General features: G+C 49.1%; 6 protein-coding genes across 9 annotated transcripts; 3 read left to right on the forward strand and 3 right to left on the reverse strand.

Annotated features, from left to right (window-relative positions):
• The first annotated feature begins 693 nt into the window (after nt 1-693).
• FOXG_08544 (acetyltransferase) lies at nt 694-3210 on the forward strand. Its single transcript, XM_018387528.1, has 8 exons — nt 694-1004; nt 1126-1150; nt 1273-1332; nt 1392-1419; nt 1488-1833; nt 1913-2452; nt 2505-2659; nt 2708-3210. Exons 1-8 carry the CDS (start codon nt 959-961, stop codon nt 2900-2902), a joined length of 1395 nt encoding a protein of 464 aa, XP_018245391.1. The 5' UTR covers nt 694-958; the 3' UTR covers nt 2903-3210.
• On the reverse strand, nt 3122-5694 carry FOXG_08545 (nucleolar GTP-binding protein). Its single transcript, XM_018387529.1, has 3 exons — nt 5440-5694; nt 3569-5376; nt 3122-3510 (listed from the first exon to the last, which is right to left on the reverse strand). Exons 1-3 carry the CDS (start codon nt 5567-5569, stop codon nt 3469-3471), a joined length of 1980 nt encoding a protein of 659 aa, XP_018245392.1. The 5' UTR covers nt 5570-5694; the 3' UTR covers nt 3122-3468.
• A 276-nt stretch (nt 5695-5970) lies between these two features.
• FOXG_08546 (orotate phosphoribosyltransferase) lies at nt 5971-7088 on the forward strand. The gene has a single exon (XM_018387530.1). The coding sequence runs from the start codon at nt 6155-6157 to the stop codon at nt 6857-6859; it is 705 nt and encodes a 234-aa protein (XP_018245393.1). The 5' UTR covers nt 5971-6154; the 3' UTR covers nt 6860-7088.
• On the reverse strand, nt 5976-9423 carry FOXG_08547 (uncharacterized protein). Of its 3 annotated transcripts, XM_018387532.1 has the most exons (5): nt 8899-9423; nt 7918-8847; nt 7420-7830; nt 7281-7367; nt 5976-7230 (listed from the first exon to the last, which is right to left on the reverse strand). In XM_018387532.1, exons 2-5 carry the CDS (start codon nt 8248-8250, stop codon nt 7126-7128), a joined length of 936 nt encoding a protein of 311 aa, XP_018245395.1. In that variant the 5' UTR covers nt 8251-8847; nt 8899-9423; the 3' UTR covers nt 5976-7125. The 3 variants fall into 3 exon arrangements, with proteins under 3 accessions (XP_018245395.1, XP_018245396.1, XP_018245394.1); XM_018387533.1 differs by having other exon boundaries at nt 7281-7830; XM_018387531.1 differs by having other exon boundaries at nt 7918-9423.
• Nucleotides 9424-10548: 1125 nt separating this feature from the next.
• On the forward strand, nt 10549-14521 carry FOXG_08548 (uncharacterized protein). 2 transcript variants are annotated; one of them, XM_018387535.1, is made up of 4 exons: nt 10618-10971; nt 11021-11204; nt 11267-11865; nt 11921-12969. In XM_018387535.1, coding segments are annotated over exons 2-4 (1335 nt in total). In that variant the 5' UTR covers nt 10618-10971; nt 11021-11202; the 3' UTR covers nt 12655-12969. The 2 variants fall into 2 exon arrangements, with proteins under 2 accessions (XP_018245397.1, XP_018245398.1); XM_018387534.1 differs by having other exon boundaries at nt 10549-11204; nt 11921-14521.
• On the reverse strand, nt 12809-14521 carry FOXG_08549 (uncharacterized protein). The gene has a single exon (XM_018387536.1). It carries the CDS (start codon nt 14455-14457, stop codon nt 12976-12978), a length of 1482 nt encoding a protein of 493 aa, XP_018245399.1. The 5' UTR covers nt 14458-14521; the 3' UTR covers nt 12809-12975.
• Nucleotides 14522-16517: the final 1996 nt, after the last annotated feature.

Genomic DNA, 16517 nt, shown 5'->3' on the forward strand with positions numbered 1-16517 from the left:
AGAGGTGGTGGTGGTTTATGATGCCTGGTTAGAGACAAGTTGACATATTCGTCGTGTACATCTAGGATATGTAAGATACAGTAGACGAAACAAACATGTATATGCGAGCATATGAGCTCTAGGAGTTGTTGACATGAATACATATGACGAATCAAGATTGGTTGCAGCAAGCGTCGTAGATTACAAACTCAAGCCGTAATGACAATCTTGCGCGTAGGTGAGCTGTAGTCATATTAAACTCTTTGACTTCGTATCCCAACACAGTAATGAGCTTGGATACCGTATAAGTCAAGCTCTGGTTACCTCATGAAAGGGGCCGCTCCACCAAGAAGAGTAGAAACTAGAAACGTAGATGTAACAACATGGAGGTCAACAGTTGGGGCAAAGAAAGGAGATACGACCGAGAGACCCTGTCTTCAATATACTAATAGTAATAAACCATTGATGATACTGGGGTCGTGGCTGGGGCTCTTATATTGATCTGGCTGCTAAGCTAAATTTGATAATGAAGCGGACCACGATGGAAGGGGGAATTAGGGGGTGATGGGTTATCTAACAGCAGCAAAACTTGTTGTATGTCTTCATCTTAATGTAATTTGATATTGTAGGCGAGAATATGTGAGATTAGAATGGCATGAATTGGGTAAGACGTTAGTTGTTAGAGGCGTCAACCATATTCACACTCACCGAATGGTCCAGCCATAAATAGGTCCCCACACTGAAGCTAGGCTGTAGTTGTAGTTGATCCCCTAAGGAAAGGTAAGGTAAAAGGTAAATGGGACTGACCCCGCCACTAAGCAACCGCCAACCGTACAGCACCGCACCTCCCCTCAAGCTTCTCGGCCCTCCTCGCTTCGCTTCCATTTTATCCTATTCCGCCTCTTTCTCTTCATACTCCCTATCTCTCTATCATTCTACCTAAAGGTTCATCGAATATCAACACCAGAGAATAGCCATCATGGATGAGATTGCTCCTGAATACGACGTCATCGTGCTGGGCACCGGTATGTTCTTGTTCCCCTCCTCGCCTGTTTCTGCCACCACAAGGCGGATCCCCGCATCAGAGAGCTTTGGCTTGATGCTGGTGTTTTATTGTATTCCCAAGCGGATGCTGACTGTTTCTAGGATTGACCGAGTGTATTCTTTCTGGGTAAGACAAACTGCATTGATTTTGACCGCTTCGTCGTGTCGCAAAGGGCGCTACAGACCTGCGCAAGCTGCAAGGCGGTATAGCACATGTAAAGGCGGTGATGGCTGATTGTGCTTGAACAGTGTTCTGAGTGTCAAGGGCAAGAAGGTCCTCCACATCGACCGCAATGATCACTATGGCGGGTAAGTCTCTTTCTAAATGCAATTACTTTCCTATAAACAAAAAGCTAACTGTTTCCCAGTGAGGCAGCTTCCGTGAACCTCGAGACTGTACGCAACCCTTATCCAAACCTCCCCGTCTATATCTTGCCAGACCGATATCTAACAACAGAATACAGCTCTTCAAGAAGTACGGAAACTTCCGCGAAGGCGAGGAGCCCTGGAAGCAATATGGTCGCCTCAACGACTGGAACATCGACCTTGTCCCCAAGTTCCTCATGTCCTCCGGCGAATTGACCAACATTCTCGTCTCTACCGATGTCACACGATATCTCGAGTTCAAGCAAGTCGCTGGCAGCTACGTCCAGCAGGGTGCCTCCAACAAGGCTACCGTCGCCAAGGTGCCCTCTGATGCCGCCGAGGCTCTGCGATCTCCCCTCATGGGTATCTTCGAGAAGCGACGCATGAAGTCCTTCATTGAGTGGGTTGGCACTTTCGACCCCAAGGACCCCGCGACACACAAAGGTACGCTTTCTAAGGAGATGCGCAAAGAAGATAATCTTGCGAAATTAGACAATTTGCTGACCCATAACCCTCTGTCTAGGCCTGGACATCAACAAGTGCACCATGAAGGATGTCTATGACAAGTTCGGCCTCGAGGCCACCACAAAGGACTTCATTGGTCACGCCATGGCTCTCTACCTCACCGACGACTACATCACCACCCCCGGCCAGGCTCCCGAGGCCATCCAGCGAATCCGCCTGTACGGTAACTCTGTTGCTCGATACGGAAAGTCTCCTTACATCTACCCTCTCTACGGTCTTGGCGAGCTTCCCCAGGGTTTCGCCCGTCTGTCTGCCATCTACGGCGGTACTTACATGCTCAACACCAACATCGACGAGATCCAGTATGAGGGCGACAAGGCTGTGGGCATCGAGGCGACCATGACTGGTGTTGAGGAGATGAAGTTCAAGACCAAGGCCAAGATGATCCTCGGTGACCCTTCCTACTTCCCCAACAAGGCCAAGGTTGTCGGCCACGTCCTCCGAGCTATTTGCATTCTGAAGCACCCTCTCGCTGGTACCAACGACGCCGATTCCGCCCAGCTCATCATTCCCCAGTCTCAAGTTGGCCGAAAGAACGGTAATTATTCTAATTATGATGATCATACATAGTTGCTGACATTTGTCTTTAGACATCTACATTGCTTGCGTTTCTTCTGCTCACAACGTCTGCCCCAAGGGCTACTGGATCGCTATTGTCTCGACTATTGCCGAGACATCAGCTAACCACCACGTCGAGCTCCAAGCTGGTCTCGACCGCCTTGGCAAGATTGAGGAGCAGTTCATGGTACGTTACCTGGGTTGAAATACTAAGATACACGCTAACAATCTCTAGGGTCCCCCTATTCCCATCTACGAGCCTCTTGAGGATGGTACCAAGGACAACATCTTCATCTCCAAGAGCTACGATGCCACCAGCCACTTCGAGACTACCACCGACGACGTCAAGGACATCTACCGCCGCGCCACCGGCGAGGAGCTCAAGGTTGAGGGTTTGAGGGATGGTATCCAGGTTGCCGAGGAGCAGTAAAGAATCTCAGCGACCTTCCTAGCAAATAGGATAAAAGAGTAACAAGGCCACACCACTGTAACAGAGCCGGCAGGGTAGGAGGATTGTTTTGCTTTTTCAGAAGATTGGCCGATACCGATGGTGCGTCTTGGGCACAATCTCATTATACCTCTTTCGATAGCATCTCACACGACAACTCAAATGAATATTGTTGAACTGTATACACAAATATAATATTTTGGGTGGATAATATGAAATTTGACTGAAACTTTTATATGCTTCATAAATCATGATCTGTTAAAAGAGAAAGAAAGAAAAGTTTGGCAGCCCCTTTTCTAGTACTTCTCAAGGAGGCGCCGTGATATCTACTATCTAGCTGAACTCGGACAGAGCTTCTTCATCCCAAGCAACAACGCGACACGCAAGCTATTTTTTTCTTGTCAAGCACGTACGTACGCAGCGAAGGAATCGCAATCCATTTTCCTATGCGCCCAAACTCCCAGGCAAACCCACAGCCCGCGAAAATATGCCGGAAAAGAGAGAAAGACAACCAAATGTGGAAGAAAGGGAAGCCTGGTGTTGGCTCTCTATCTGCGGTTTGTCTTGCCCATACCACGCTTTCCGACGACCTGAAAGTGATGTGTTAGCTACGGTTCTGAGATAAATATGGATGAGAATAAAACTTACCAAGTGCTTGGTGATGGAAGCGGTCGTGTGTCGATCGCCCTCTCCCTGTCGGGCCATGCGGTTCATGCGCTTCTGGTTGAGCCTGGCGATACGATCGGCCTTGGATCGAGTAGCCTCGTCTGTGACACCATCGTCGCGGCGGCTGGCAGTAGGAGCACGGCTTCGAGGTCGGCTCATAGAGCGCATACGCTCGCGGGGAGTGCTGCTGCGACCACCGTCGACATCCATGGCATCGGGGTCCTCGGTGCCCATGCGAGATGTGGAACGGCCACGAGGACGAGACTTTGAGCGAGCACGCTCGGCAATATCGGTGGTGTCGACACCGAGTTGGTCGAGGGCATCCTCGAACTCAGAGAGGGGCTTCTTCATCTGCTTGCGAGGGATGATGGCCTGGTTCTTGAGACGCTTCTTCATGCGGGCCTCGTTGCGGATGAGCTGCTGCTTCTCGCGGATCAGCTCGGCCTTGCGCATGACCTCAGCCTCCTCGTCATCCTCAATATCCTCATCAGACTCGTAGAAGCCCTCAGCCTCGAGCTTCTCCTCCTCTTCCTCAAGAGCCTGAAGCTTAGCCTCAATATCGGGATCGATAAAGTCGTAGACGTTCTTGCCATCGTAGATCTCGGGGATCTTGTCGTACTTCCACTCGGGGTTGGCGAGCATGTAGTCGGCCTTCATGTCGACGTTGAAGACACCAGCACCACCGTTCTCCTCCTCCTCATCACGAGCGAGTCTTCGGCGCTCGGGGTCGGTCTTGTCATACTTCTTGCGGTCCTTGACACCCTCGGGGATGAAAGTCTCAAGAGTCTGACCACCCATGGGCTGAGCAACGTGGATACGGGACATAACATCAGCCAGACGGCCACCGATGTTTCCGCTGTTGTTGGTACCAGCCTTGAGCTTCTGGTTAACACGCTCAGCGATCAAGCGCTCGCAAGCAGCGTTCTTGACCTCTTGAACACCCTCCTGAGTGTTGCAGGACAATTGGAGCATCTCGACCTCACCCGACTTGAGAATGCTTTGGAGCTCAGCCTGAACCTCGGGCTCAAGGTCCTCAGGTCGGGTGACATCAATCTTGTTGATAACAACGAAGACAAGCTTGTTGGAGAACAGAGGCTTGATGCTCTTGAAGAGAGCAATCTGGGCGCTAACTGTGTATCCGCACTGCTCTGAAAGATCCATAAAGTACATAATGGCGGATCTCAAATGGGCAATGGCGGTGATACTTTGCATCTCAATGGTGTTCATCTCCTCAAGAGGGTGATCCAAAATACCGGGGGTATCGATGGCCTGGAAGCGAAGATACTTGTAGTCGAAGTGACCGACAAACAGACTCTTTGTGGTGAAAGCATAGGGCTGAACGTCGACATCGGCACGAGTAACGCTCTTGAGGAAACTAGACTTTCCGACGTTGGGGTAACCGCAGATAAGCAGTGTTCGAGTGTTGGGGTCGATCGAAGGCAGACGGCCGAGATGCTGGCGGACCTGATCGAGGTACATAAGAGGGTCCTTGAGTCGCTTAATGAGGGTGGCCATGCGACCCAGAGCGGCCCTCTTGAGCTGCTTGCACTGGAACAGAGACTGGCCGTACTTGAGGAGACGGACATAATCGCGGGAGATGGTCTCAATCAGATGCTTGGCGGTGGACATCTGACCGAGGGCGATTCTGAAATGGTCGGCATCGTAGAGGGTGTTGAGGAGATCCTTGTGGAAAGGATGGATGTCCTGCAGACGAGGGAAACTCTCGAGGATGGCGCCGAACTTCTCTGAAAAGGTCTCTTGTGTGAACTTGACCTTTCGAGTGTAGAAAGCTGTTGGAGTCTATGTTAGTGATCTATTGCGATTCTGGTTGTGGTGAGACAAAAGTCACAAACCTCGAATACGGCTGATCTTGAAACCGGCGCGAATCTGCGTTGGCAGCTTGCGCTGGGTCCGGCTCAGAACAATATCCAGAAACTCCTGCTGAGTAGGCACCGGGGGGATGTCCTTCCAGGTCGTCTTCATCTTGGGCGATCTGGTATTTTTGGAGCTGGATTTGTTTGGGGGGTATCAAAAAGGATAGAGACGGACGGGGAGAGAAAGTGTCGCTCGTCGCTCGAAGAAGAGGTATCAGAGATGGCAAAATTTAGTTGGATCGAATATTTTTTCTTAGTGGGTCGTGGCGGTCAGTCTGATTTCTTATCGATAAGGAACAAGTCACTTTTTTGTGTGATGGACTTGGCAGTCTCAGTTCTAGAGAAGTTGATACTGGCTTGAAAGGATATAGTCTGTTTCTACATACCTAGTCATTGATTCCTTAAGTGATTGTTCATTGACACGTAGTTCTATTATGTAGAGTATAAATACCCTGTGTTGATATACTCGTTCCCATATGCTCTCTGCTAACCGAACTTTTTTATGGTACTTCTTTATCTGCATCTCCCCCCACCTCAACCCCGCCGCCATACATTGAACCACCCGAAGGGTCCAAGGCCGGCTCCGGGCTCAACACCACTGAGAGACCTGCAAGAGGGGATCGCAAACTTTGCTTTAGAAATATTCACTCCCAATCTTGACTTCATACCAATTCAGATAACCACATAAATAATCATGTCTTCTCAACTCGCCCCCTACAAGCAAGAATTCTTGGAGGCCGCCATCGCTGGCGAGATCCTCAAGTTTGGCAGCTTCGAGCTCAAGTCAAAGCGCATCTCACCCTACTTCTTCAACGCCGGCCTCTTCCACACTGCCCGTCTCGCCGGCGCTATTGCCACTGCTTTTGCCAAGTCTATCTCTGAGGCTCAGCAAGAGACTGGCCTTGACTTCGACATCATCTTTGGTCCCGCTTACAAGGGCATTCCTCTTGCTTCCTCCATTGCTGTCAAGCTCGGCGAGATCGCCCCTGAGAACCTCGACCGTGTTTCTTACTCTTTCGATCGCAAGGAGGCCAAGGACCACGGCGAGGGCGGTAACATTGTCGGTGCGCCTTTGAAGGGAAAGAAGATTCTCATCGTTGACGATGTCATCACTGCTGGAACTGCCAAGCGAGAGGCTATTGACAAGATCCGAAAGGAGGGTGGTATCGTTGTTGGTATTGTCGTTGCCCTCGACCGCATGGAGAAGCTCCCTGCTACCGATGGCGATGAGTCCAAGCCTGGCCCCAGTGCCATTGGCGAGTTGCGAAAGGAGTATGGCATTCCTATCTTCGCTATCCTGACCCTCGATGATATCATTGCTGGGATGAAGAGCTTTGCTTCAGAGGACGATATCAAGCGAACTGAGGAGTACCGTCTCAAGTACAAGGCCAGCGACTAAGTACCGTATGGAAGAAAAGAAAATGGGGTTGAACGAATGAGGTTATGATATCAAAGGGCCACAAAATAGACGAAATGGGAATTAAGAAAAACAAATACAACACGCAAATGCGGTTTTTATAGACCAGCTATCTCATTATTTTCGATGATGCGGCTACTCTGGTGATATCTTGGTAATGCGAAGTGGGATGAAGCAACAGGTGCTTCCTGAGAGGAGACTCATTGATCAACTGCCAAAAAAAATGCTGGCAACAAGCCTGTAAAAGTCTATGATGGCGATTTCTTCGCCTTGGATGTTGGAGAATCCCCTTCCTTGTTCCTCCGTGTAGGCTCCTCCTTGGTCTTTCTCTTAGGACCACGGAGTTCAAGCACCTAGTCATATGTCAGTGGCTTTCAGTTTATGTCATAGAGGTATTACTTACCATGGCATGCCAGCCTTGACCAGCAAGGGCTTCTGTGCTTGGGCCAAGGTCTTTGAATCCAAAGCACTTGTAGAATTGGATCGCGTACTTTGACATGTTAGCTTGACGCAGATTTCAGGTGTCAACTATGGTTGCTTACCGGTTGGCAAATTATGGCAACTCGATCAGCCATTCCAGATGCATTCATAAGCTCGAGATATGACTTCATCACTGTTTTCCCGATGCCAACTCCCTGGACCTCTGGGCACACGATGAACGAATGGAGACAGATTGTCCTCCCTGAAGATTGATGGCCTAGAGGTGAGCCTTTGCTTGCTTTCGAGTCTCTCCAGTTCTCGGGCATGGCCATATCGGCATCAGTTACGACTGGGTGGGTTCCAAGTGTAGCAAGGACGTGCGCAAACATGACATGTTTGGCTCCATCGCATCGTCCTGACTCAACGGGCCGGCTGTGTTGCATGGTTGTGAGAGAGATCTTCTTAACATCGCTTGGCCTCACGGTATTGAACAGGCCGTAGCAGACTCCTGATTTCCGAATACGATATTCGATCTGTTTTGCTAGTTAGCAAATCTGACCTGAGCTCGGGGTCCCATCGCCCTCCAAACAACGAATTGGTACCCATATATTATGACCTGCCTTTTCACGTGTTGATCTATACCTCGCTTCTGAAAGTGCGACATTTTCAAGAGTAACGCATGTATCGATATCGTTCTCGGTCAGGGGCGAGAGCATAGGAGCCCAGTGAAAAGGAATGACCTTCTTCAGAAGGCCAGCTTCTGAGTTCCTCTTCTGGATTCTCATTTGACAGAAGTTCCTTTTTGAATTGACCATGTCCTCATCTGCGTCTCCGTCGTCGATGGCGCCATCAGAATCGTCGTTCTCCAAGTTTTCGAACACGCCGCCAGAGAAGATCATATCTCTGGCGGCAGAAGCGAATTCATTGTTCTTCTTCTTTTCCATGCTTCCCATGAGGGTTTGAGTTTCGGTTGCCACGTTGAAAGGTGAGCCCTGAAGGGGTCCTGAGCCGGTGATGGTTACTAGAGGTACTACCTCAGTATAAGTCGGTCGTTAGAACAAAGCTGCAGGTAAGATTTGTGGGCCTTTTCGAGTAGTGAGAGCTGTCGCAGAAGATCTTTCTGTTTCGTCGATAGCGCTTGTGTTGAGATTATATTGCGAATTTGACGTTGTCTTTTGATGATATGATTATGATGCGACGAGAGGAATTAAAGCTCACCCGTGCACATTGAGCGTTGGTATGAGGCACAGGCGTCTTCAGGTGTGAACCGTTGAGGAGGTTTGTACCTCGTTTGGCTCAAAATCGGGTGAGTTTTTGATTACTGAATCACACAGAGAGACTCAGACTCGTTTGGCAGTGAATGAAACGTCATGGGACGACGGGTTTAGGTATCCTGTTTGCCCATTCAAACTTCTGGTGGACCCACGAATGCCGAGCGATCGGATGATGCAGTGAGGCCGGCGCCGGAATGGAGCCAGTTTCAATCGGTGTGTATAGGTGACAATGGCTTCAGGGCGTTGTGACAGTTGGTTCCAGAGCTTGTGGGAGTGCTGTACAACTGTTAACGATGTCATAAATAGTAAAAATAGTGTCGAACTGACCTTCAAAAACTGTCTTTTCCCAACTTTACCACTCTCGTCCGGATGGGTTCACGAGCGGGGAGAGCTTGTTCCGTCCGTCTCCATCGCCAGTGGTAGCTTGGGTCTGGCACATGACATATCAAAGTCGCGTGACCTCAACAAAGGAGAGCAAACAGATTAGGAAGTCACGGCAAATTGCAGATGAAAATGGGTCAAGCAACCAGTACATTAAATATTAAGAAGGAACTCATCAATGTGGTGATTGTAGGGAGATGCCATATCAGATGTCTAGGGTAGTCTGAGTACCAAGACCAACACCCAACAATTAGTCAATGGTGGACAAGGTTGTTGTTAAGCTTTTTAACAGACTTATCTACGACGATAATCATTGATATTGTGTTAATTCGGAATTTTAACAACGGTCAGGTAACAAGAGTACAGAAACATGGCGGCTAAGAATATTGTACCTCGTATGAAATCTTAGACCGTGACTGCCATGGGTCTAGATAATTAAATAAAGTTCCCAACTTCACCTCAACGTCAATCAGTTCACGATAACCATGATGAAACCTTACTAACGGCCCTAACAATGGAAAAAGCTTGCTTGGCCCAGACAACGGGACACCGGAACAGCAAGCCTATAGCATGCATATTCAAACCAAGGGTGCCTTTCTGTGCCTCTAGGTGGCAGTCCTGCAGGAGATCATTCTGTGCCTCCCCGGGACGACCTCCCTGTTGCTGTAACCAAGACGATCAGCAGTTGGGGGGTCCCTGAAACGGCAGCAGCCGCATGCAATCCCGGGTTCCTTTATCCTGGCATGCCACGAAATAGTGAAAGCATATCCCACGTTCTCTCCCCAGTGAGGCCTTCAATATCACAGGAGCGGTTGAGGTTTAGTTATGTATGTAGACCAAGGGGCCAATGCATGATGCCTTCTTTGGAATAAAATCGTTGCATTTCGCCCGATATGGTTACCAATGCTGGATCTGCGAGGGCAAGGAACCTGGGCGTAGTGCTGTACATACAGTAGCATCTGTAAGGATATGTCACTCTCAGGGAGCAAGAAAACTGCAGACCTTGCTTGAATGAGGTGTCAAAAAGGGTTAGTCTAAGGCCTGCTGCATATATACGAACCTTACCTAAGTCTTTTTGTCACTTAGGATAGATGTGCTATATTTTATTGCGTCCCCTTGGTCACGACTCCATGACCTATAGAGTGCTCCGTCCCCTTTGCCGGCTGCATGAAGAGCACTCATTCGTCATCGTCAATGGCGCCTGGTTCTCCGCAATCATGTCCGAACCGAACTGTAGTAAGCATCCATAGGCTTCCGTCGGCTTCCAGCAGCTGCGTGGTCCTTGATTGTGAGCGTGCGTATGTGCAGTTGTGCCTAGCGGTACATGAGGGATACAATGCAAGCCCGCTGACTGCGAAAACAAGAAATATCTGGTCAGAAGGATTGAGATTGGGGTTTTGAGGTAACCGTAAGAGAAACTTGAATATCCATGTCAAGATTGCTCTTATTATATGGAACTTGGTTGGCTGATGGCCTTCTTGGCCCGAGCTATGGTACGGCAGAATGGAGGGGTGCAATATGATGTAAGTCGATGACTGGTAGGTACTGTTACAGGTACGATGAACCGCAAAGCAACTGTATACCTGTGTACCATTACCCTTATTTGGGGTAAGCCATAAGAAAAACTCCTTGTTCTTGTGACAACATATGAAACCATTGTGAGAAGCTGAATGATCCCTTATAATTCTTGCGGTTGTCCGGAGCTACAGTTGCTCTTTATTAAGCACCAAGCAGCATAACTACCCCTCCGGCGGAAGCGGCAGCGGCAGCGGCCCCTCCAATAGCTCCAACATTAGCCAGTAGCTTGCTTTGAACTTTATGTGCAACTGCCTGCACCTGCATCTATCTCCATCTTCATCTGTTCTTTCCTCTCCGATCTTTTTTTTACACCAACCAACCTCGCGCACTAAATTCACGATAATTTTCACTTCAACCTTCTTCAATCTTCTTCGACTTATTGCTTACCACATCAACTTGCTTTTCTTAGGCACTTTGGGCTCCTATTTTTGAAGATCCCTAGTGGGTACCTTACCTCAGGAGCTGTTACAGTCTTCTGTTTACCTAGTAGGTAGCTAGTTGTCTGGGCTTTCTTTTCTTAGCCACCCTCGTGGCCACGCCTACTCCTCTCTTCTCACGACCAGCCACTTTCTTGAGAACCCTCGACGATATTCTTTCGTCCTCTCTGGCCCAAACTTAAACATTTCAAACATACACACGAAAAATATCAGACGAGCAACAACAGACACCACAATGTTAGTCCACTCCCAGGACATATTTACGTCATCTTCGGCTATTGGATGCTAACTGGCAACAGGCGCATCACCCTTAACATATTCAACCCCCAGGCTGGGGAGCAGGATAGCCTGCTCACCCTCGAGATCTTTCCCGACATGACACTCGCTACCCTTCGCGAGTCTATTCAGGCAGAATCAACTGTTCCTCCAACCTCACAGCACATCTACCACAACGGCCGCCTAATTTCGGATGATACCCAGACTATGGAGCAGCTGCAGATTGTGGATGGAGAGATGTTGGCCGTACACGTCAGAGATATGCGAGGAAGTACTGGTGTACCCGAACAAGCTCGACGCCCTCAGCCTAGGAGACCGGCCCAAAACGAGCAAGACCCTGAGCTCATCCGCCTTCAGATTCTTGGCCAGCCTGCCCTGAGACAACAGCTACAGTCACAACACCCAGAACTGGCTGCCGCAGTTGACAACCCTGCTCGTTTTGCACAAATCTTCCATGACAGCCAGAATCGAGAGCAACGCGAGCGCCAGGAACGACAACGGGAGATCGAGAGACTGAACGATGACCCTTTCAACGTTGAGAACCAGAGAAAGATTGAGGAGATGATCCGACAGGAGCGAGTTATGGAGAACTTGCAAAATGCTATGGAACACAACCCCGAAGGTAAGTTCTTGAAATGCCAACTATGAACTGCAATATTGACACCATTCGAACCTAGTTTTTGGAAGAGTTCACATGCTCTACGTCGATGTTGAGGTCAATGGTCATCCAGTCAAGGCGTTTGTTGACTCCGGTGCTCAAGCCACTATCATGTCTCCCTCGTGTGCTGAGGCTTGTGGCATAATGAGACTGATCGATACTCGATTTGCTGGTGTAGCTCACGGTGTCGGAACAGCAAGAATTATCGGCCGTGTTCATTCTGCCCAGATCAAAATCGGAAACCTGTTCCTCCCCTGCAGCTTTACTGTCATGGAGGGCCGATCAGTTGACCTCTTGCTTGGTCTCGACATGTTGAAACGACACCAGGCCACTATTGATCTTGCTAGAGACAAGCTCATTATCCAAGGTGAAATGATCCCCTTCTTGGGAGAGGCCGAGATCCCCAAGGCGGAAGAGGAGGCGGCTGCACAGGAACCAACTTTGCCTGGTCCCGATGGCACAGCAATCGGACAACGTACCGGAGCCGTTGTGCCTCCTGGCCAGCACCAACAGCAGATCCCTGCCAGACCGCAAGCCGCTCAGTCTGCACCATCCCCTGCTGCAGCTGCAGCTCCCGCCCCCTCCGCACCCCAAGCGCCTCCTGCTGCACAGTCTGCTCCGACAACAACAAACATCTCTCCACAAGCGATCGAAAGCCTTATCTCGATGGGTGCCACTCGTGAGCAAGCTATTCAGGCCCTCCAGGCCGCAGAGGGCGATCCGGATGTTGCTGCTGGGTTGATTTTCTTTTAGTGGCGTGAACACTACCTCACACTGGATGATGACATGGAAAGATAAAAATCAATAACATGGAGGATCGTAATGATAGATGAGTATCCATCTATCCCGTGTTTTAGCGGGCGGATAGAAAGATTTCATTGTCTACAAATGGGATGGGATGGTTAGGGCACCGGCATGACCATTTCGCTATAATGCGGCATGATGCTTTGGAGTATTAAGATACAAGGATTAAACGTAGTTATGAAGTACAAATTGCTCATCAGCTTTTGGTGCGGGTATTGCTCATCGCAGTAACTAATCTATGAAACCATCCCCTCTCTCTGCTGGTTAAATTTACCGGATCTTATAGACGCAAGGCTTCAAAACAGAAGCTTCGTTAAATTCTGGCTGCTCATCGATGGGATCTATCCTGCGGATGATGCCCCTCTTACCCTTGGGAGCCTCCTGCTCCTTGACATGCTTTCCCTTTGTGGGCGATGCTCCTTTGATGAAGTGCATCTTGACAAACATCTTGTTGGACAAATCGATCGCCTCTCTATCTCCCTGAAGAACAAAACCGCGTGACCTGAGCACCTCGACGAACGCTGATACGTCTGTCTCACGGCGGCGATCATCCATACCGTCGACCTCTACGGCCAGATCCTCATCATGCTCGGCATCGTTATCAGCGCCCTTTTTGCCTTTCTTGCCAGCCATTGCGTTCTTCTTGCGGTTACCAACACTGTGGGTAACGGGGGCGTTCTTATTTCGGATGGGACCAAAACGGCTCTTGATCTCAGCAACCCAGAGCTCACCCTTCCAGTGGAGAATACGGTAGGCCTCCTCGATGAAATCGACCCAGTTGGTGCCCATAAGAGCGAGACAAAAGACAGCAACGTTGACGGAACCGTCAGCAAGAGGCAGATTGGCGATATCAGCCTTGGTGACTAGGGGACTTGGGCTCTGGAGATCGTAGCTTTTGACATTGACTTTGAGTTTTTTGCCATCTGACTGAAGAGCCTCCGCGAGACGAGCATCACCACAGCCAAGATCAGCAATAGTACACTCCTGTTGCGTACGAGGTAGCGGTGTCTTAGCCAAAGGAGTAGGAGGGGCTCCAGGTCTGCCTTTGCCTTGTTGGCGAACCTTGCCGCGTGCGCGAATATCTTTGAGGAAGCTGTCGACGGGGTTCTCAGGCCAGACCTTGACCTGGCGACGAAAACCTTCATGGTACTCGTCGAACATCTCGGGGGACTCATCGAATAGATTGAAAGCTTCTTCAGAGGGACGGGTGTAGAGTGTCTCGTTGAGGTGGCGGAATCGAGCTGAGATGAGCTTCTCTCTCATCGAAGCTTGTAGGGGAGTGAGCTTGGGAGGAGCGGGAGGCTGAGGTGCTGTCTTTGCGACGACGTCCTTTGCTGGTGAAGTGTTGGTTTCTGTTGAGTCCTCGGTAGACTTCTGCTTTTGCTTCTGCTTTTTGTCCTTCTTCTCCTTCTTAGGTTTGGGCTGCTCATAATCATCATCACCCTCCTTCTTATCTTCCTTCGTCTCCTCGCCCTCCTTCAGCTTCTCATCCTCACCATCCTTAGCCTTCTTCTGCTTCTTCTGCCTCTTGGCAGCCTTTTCAGACTTGGGTTGCTCAGTCTTCTTTCCCTCAATCACGGACTCCCAAAGATCAGCGACAGTTGAAGGTGTGACATTCTCAGCAGCGTTGTTGTTGTTGTTGCGCTTGCGCTTATTGGATTTTTTGCCGGGCGCGCTGTTACTATTGTTTTTGCCGGGGGCTTCAGATTTGAGGCCGTCCGCTGAGACGGACCATCCTGGAACAGCAAACATTTTTGATTGGAAGTGATTAAATGTTTGGTTGTGGTTGATGAGTTTGATGCTGATGAAGTTTCGCTTGATAAATTTCGTAGATCTGAATTTTTGCTGGAGGTACGTACCTGAAAGTCTGGGCAGATCCGCATATGGCCCGTGCACCTGCCATATTTGGATGTCAACGAACCTCACTCAATAGATCTTTCAAGCTTGAAGGACAACGACTTCTATTTCGATATATAAGCTTTAGATGACCTCTATGTTATCTATAAGATGCTTTTGATATAGAAATAGTAGTTCGAATTACGCATTCATCTATCGATAGTAGCAGAATCTTCATTTTTCTGACTGAGCATCCTTAGCTGACAGGAGTACCACTATTCTTTGAACAATTCTATCAAGTTCTGCCTTTCTCAAGGATCAAGACATTAACTCACAAACAGATCTCTTCAAAAATGTCTCATATCTCCATGTAAACATAGTGTCTTCCGAGCGGGATTCACAGTCCGTATCCCCGATGCTCAAGGTCCTCCACCCAAAATGGTGGAATGCTCGCTTGTGTAATGAGACAACATAATCCGTAGTTCCCATCTAGTTTTGGGGGTTTGAAAGCTCATGAGTTATTAGCTGGAAGTTGTTAAGCCTGTAAAAGGGAATAATTCGAGTGGTGTGGTTATAATTCACGCTGACCAACAATACCCGGGCCAGCCAATACCCTATGATGCATCAATATCCATGGAGCCTTAGTTTTGGTCTGAGATATGCTATGGTAATGAAAAGAGACCACGGAGTCCTGCAACGGATTGGCTCTTTCAACCTTACGCCTATTGTTGCCCACAAATCATACCATCAACTGCATATTGTGTCCTTCGAGAAAGCGGCTATATGCAGATGTTGACTCGCAGCTGGTATCATTGCATTGTTTAGTCACAGGACACAGTAAAAGAGCCTCAAGACATACATAGGGATGCCGAAACATCATGGTTCGCCCTACGTCTGTGGCCTCGAATATTTCGACAAGTCCTTGAGTGCATGAGTTCCGACCTACGACTACGCCCAAGGACATGCAGTCCTATGAATATACGATTGCGGTGACTTGTGACGAACGAGCATCGCTCATCCCGGGTTCTTTTGTTAATGCTTCATCTGAACACGAGAAAAATGCTCAAGAGGCATCGGGGTTGTGGTTCGCATCGATCGAGGTGGCGCTGTCCACTTTGAAGATTTCACTGGGCACAACAGTTTCATGCCGATGAATAGAAGGCTGCAATACCGTGACATCAAGCCTAGAACAAGCTGTGCCCGAGGCGCTCACGCCTAATGATAATTGAAAGTTGATATCGTGATGATACTGCAGACGAACAGCGTGCTGCAATCTCTGGATCCGATTGCCTGAATACTCAACTGAGGCACCATGGCACCTACAAATTGTCCTCAAGGACTATTGCGTAAGGCCAGGTGCATATCCAAAGTTCGTACTCGTGGAACAAACACGCAGAGTATGAGGCACAGGTATACCTAACCGTAGGCCTCCAGAGACCTTTGTCGTCACGACGTTATTTACAAGCGCCTATACAACGACTGTAACAGCGAGAAAGAGACACTTCTCAACGCCGAATTCTACTCAAGAGTCTTAGACATGTCTCTATCGCTGTTTGTAGACGACTTTGATCGATTTAAGACGAGGACCTCCACGGGTTCAACACCGAAGAAACAAAAGTCCAGCGCCGGGGATCACGGCATGATAGGCAACAAGGATGAGCTTCCAATGGCGATCAAAGCCGGAATGAGACCAGACCTATAGATGATGCAGAGAACCTTGAGGCTACGCAAAGGCAGTGCGTTCTACTGTGCAATGATCATTGTCATACCTTGGTGAGAGACATAAGAGACTCTAGACAATAGACAAGACGGGAAACGAAGGGTGTGCAACGCCGTGCTCTGCTTGTGTCACAACAAGGTCCCTTCCTTGGTTAGCTGATATTTGCGTCGAGAGTTGGCCCATGATCACAAGGATTGGATGTTAATAAGTGTCGGTTACAATCGTACAGAGAACCCATAGGCTGGTATAGACTGAA

This window comes from Fusarium oxysporum, chromosome 2, assembly GCF_000149955.1.
Source record: "Fusarium oxysporum f. sp. lycopersici 4287 chromosome 2, whole genome shotgun sequence".
NCBI classification, from domain to species: domain Eukaryota; kingdom Fungi; phylum Ascomycota; class Sordariomycetes; order Hypocreales; family Nectriaceae; genus Fusarium; species Fusarium oxysporum.

Excerpts from the sequence above, each read along its gene's own strand:
- FOXG_08546 (XM_018387530.1), top strand. The coding sequence starts at position 6,155 with ATGTCTTCTCAACTCGCCCCCTACAAGCAAGAATTCTTGGAGGCCGCC.
- FOXG_08548 (XM_018387534.1), top strand. Across the intron at positions 11,866-11,920 it reads TATGGAACACAACCCCGAAG|TTTTTGGAAGAGTTCACATG; the intron begins GTAAGTTCTTGA and ends ATTCGAACCTAG.
- FOXG_08547 (XM_018387532.1), bottom strand. The coding sequence starts at position 8,250 with ATGGGAAGCATGGAAAAGAAGAAGAACAATGAATTCGCTTCTGCCGCC. Across the intron at positions 7,368-7,419 it reads TTGCCATAATTTGCCAACCG|TACGCGATCCAATTCTACAA; the intron begins GTAAGCAACCAT and ends AACATGTCAAAG. Across the intron at positions 7,231-7,280 it reads GTCAAGGCTGGCATGCCATG|GTGCTTGAACTCCGTGGTCC; the intron begins GTAAGTAATACC and ends ACATATGACTAG.
- FOXG_08545 (XM_018387529.1), bottom strand. The coding sequence starts at position 5,569 with ATGAAGACGACCTGGAAGGACATCCCCCCGGTGCCTACTCAGCAGGAG. Across the intron at positions 5,377-5,439 it reads CAAGATCAGCCGTATTCGAG|CTTTCTACACTCGAAAGGTC; the intron begins GTTTGTGACTTT and ends AGACTCCAACAG. Across the intron at positions 3,511-3,568 it reads CTTCCATCACCAAGCACTTG|GTCGTCGGAAAGCGTGGTAT; the intron begins GTAAGTTTTATT and ends CATCACTTTCAG.
- FOXG_08544 (XM_018387528.1), top strand. The coding sequence starts at position 959 with ATGGATGAGATTGCTCCTGAATACGACGTCATCGTGCTGGGCACCG. Across the intron at positions 1,151-1,272 it reads ACCGAGTGTATTCTTTCTGG|TGTTCTGAGTGTCAAGGGCA; the intron begins GTAAGACAAACT and ends GTGCTTGAACAG. Across the intron at positions 2,660-2,707 it reads AGATTGAGGAGCAGTTCATG|GGTCCCCCTATTCCCATCTA; the intron begins GTACGTTACCTG and ends AACAATCTCTAG.
- FOXG_08549 (XM_018387536.1), bottom strand. The coding sequence starts at position 14,457 with ATGTTTGCTGTTCCAGGATGGTCCGTCTCAGCGGACGGCCTCAAATCT.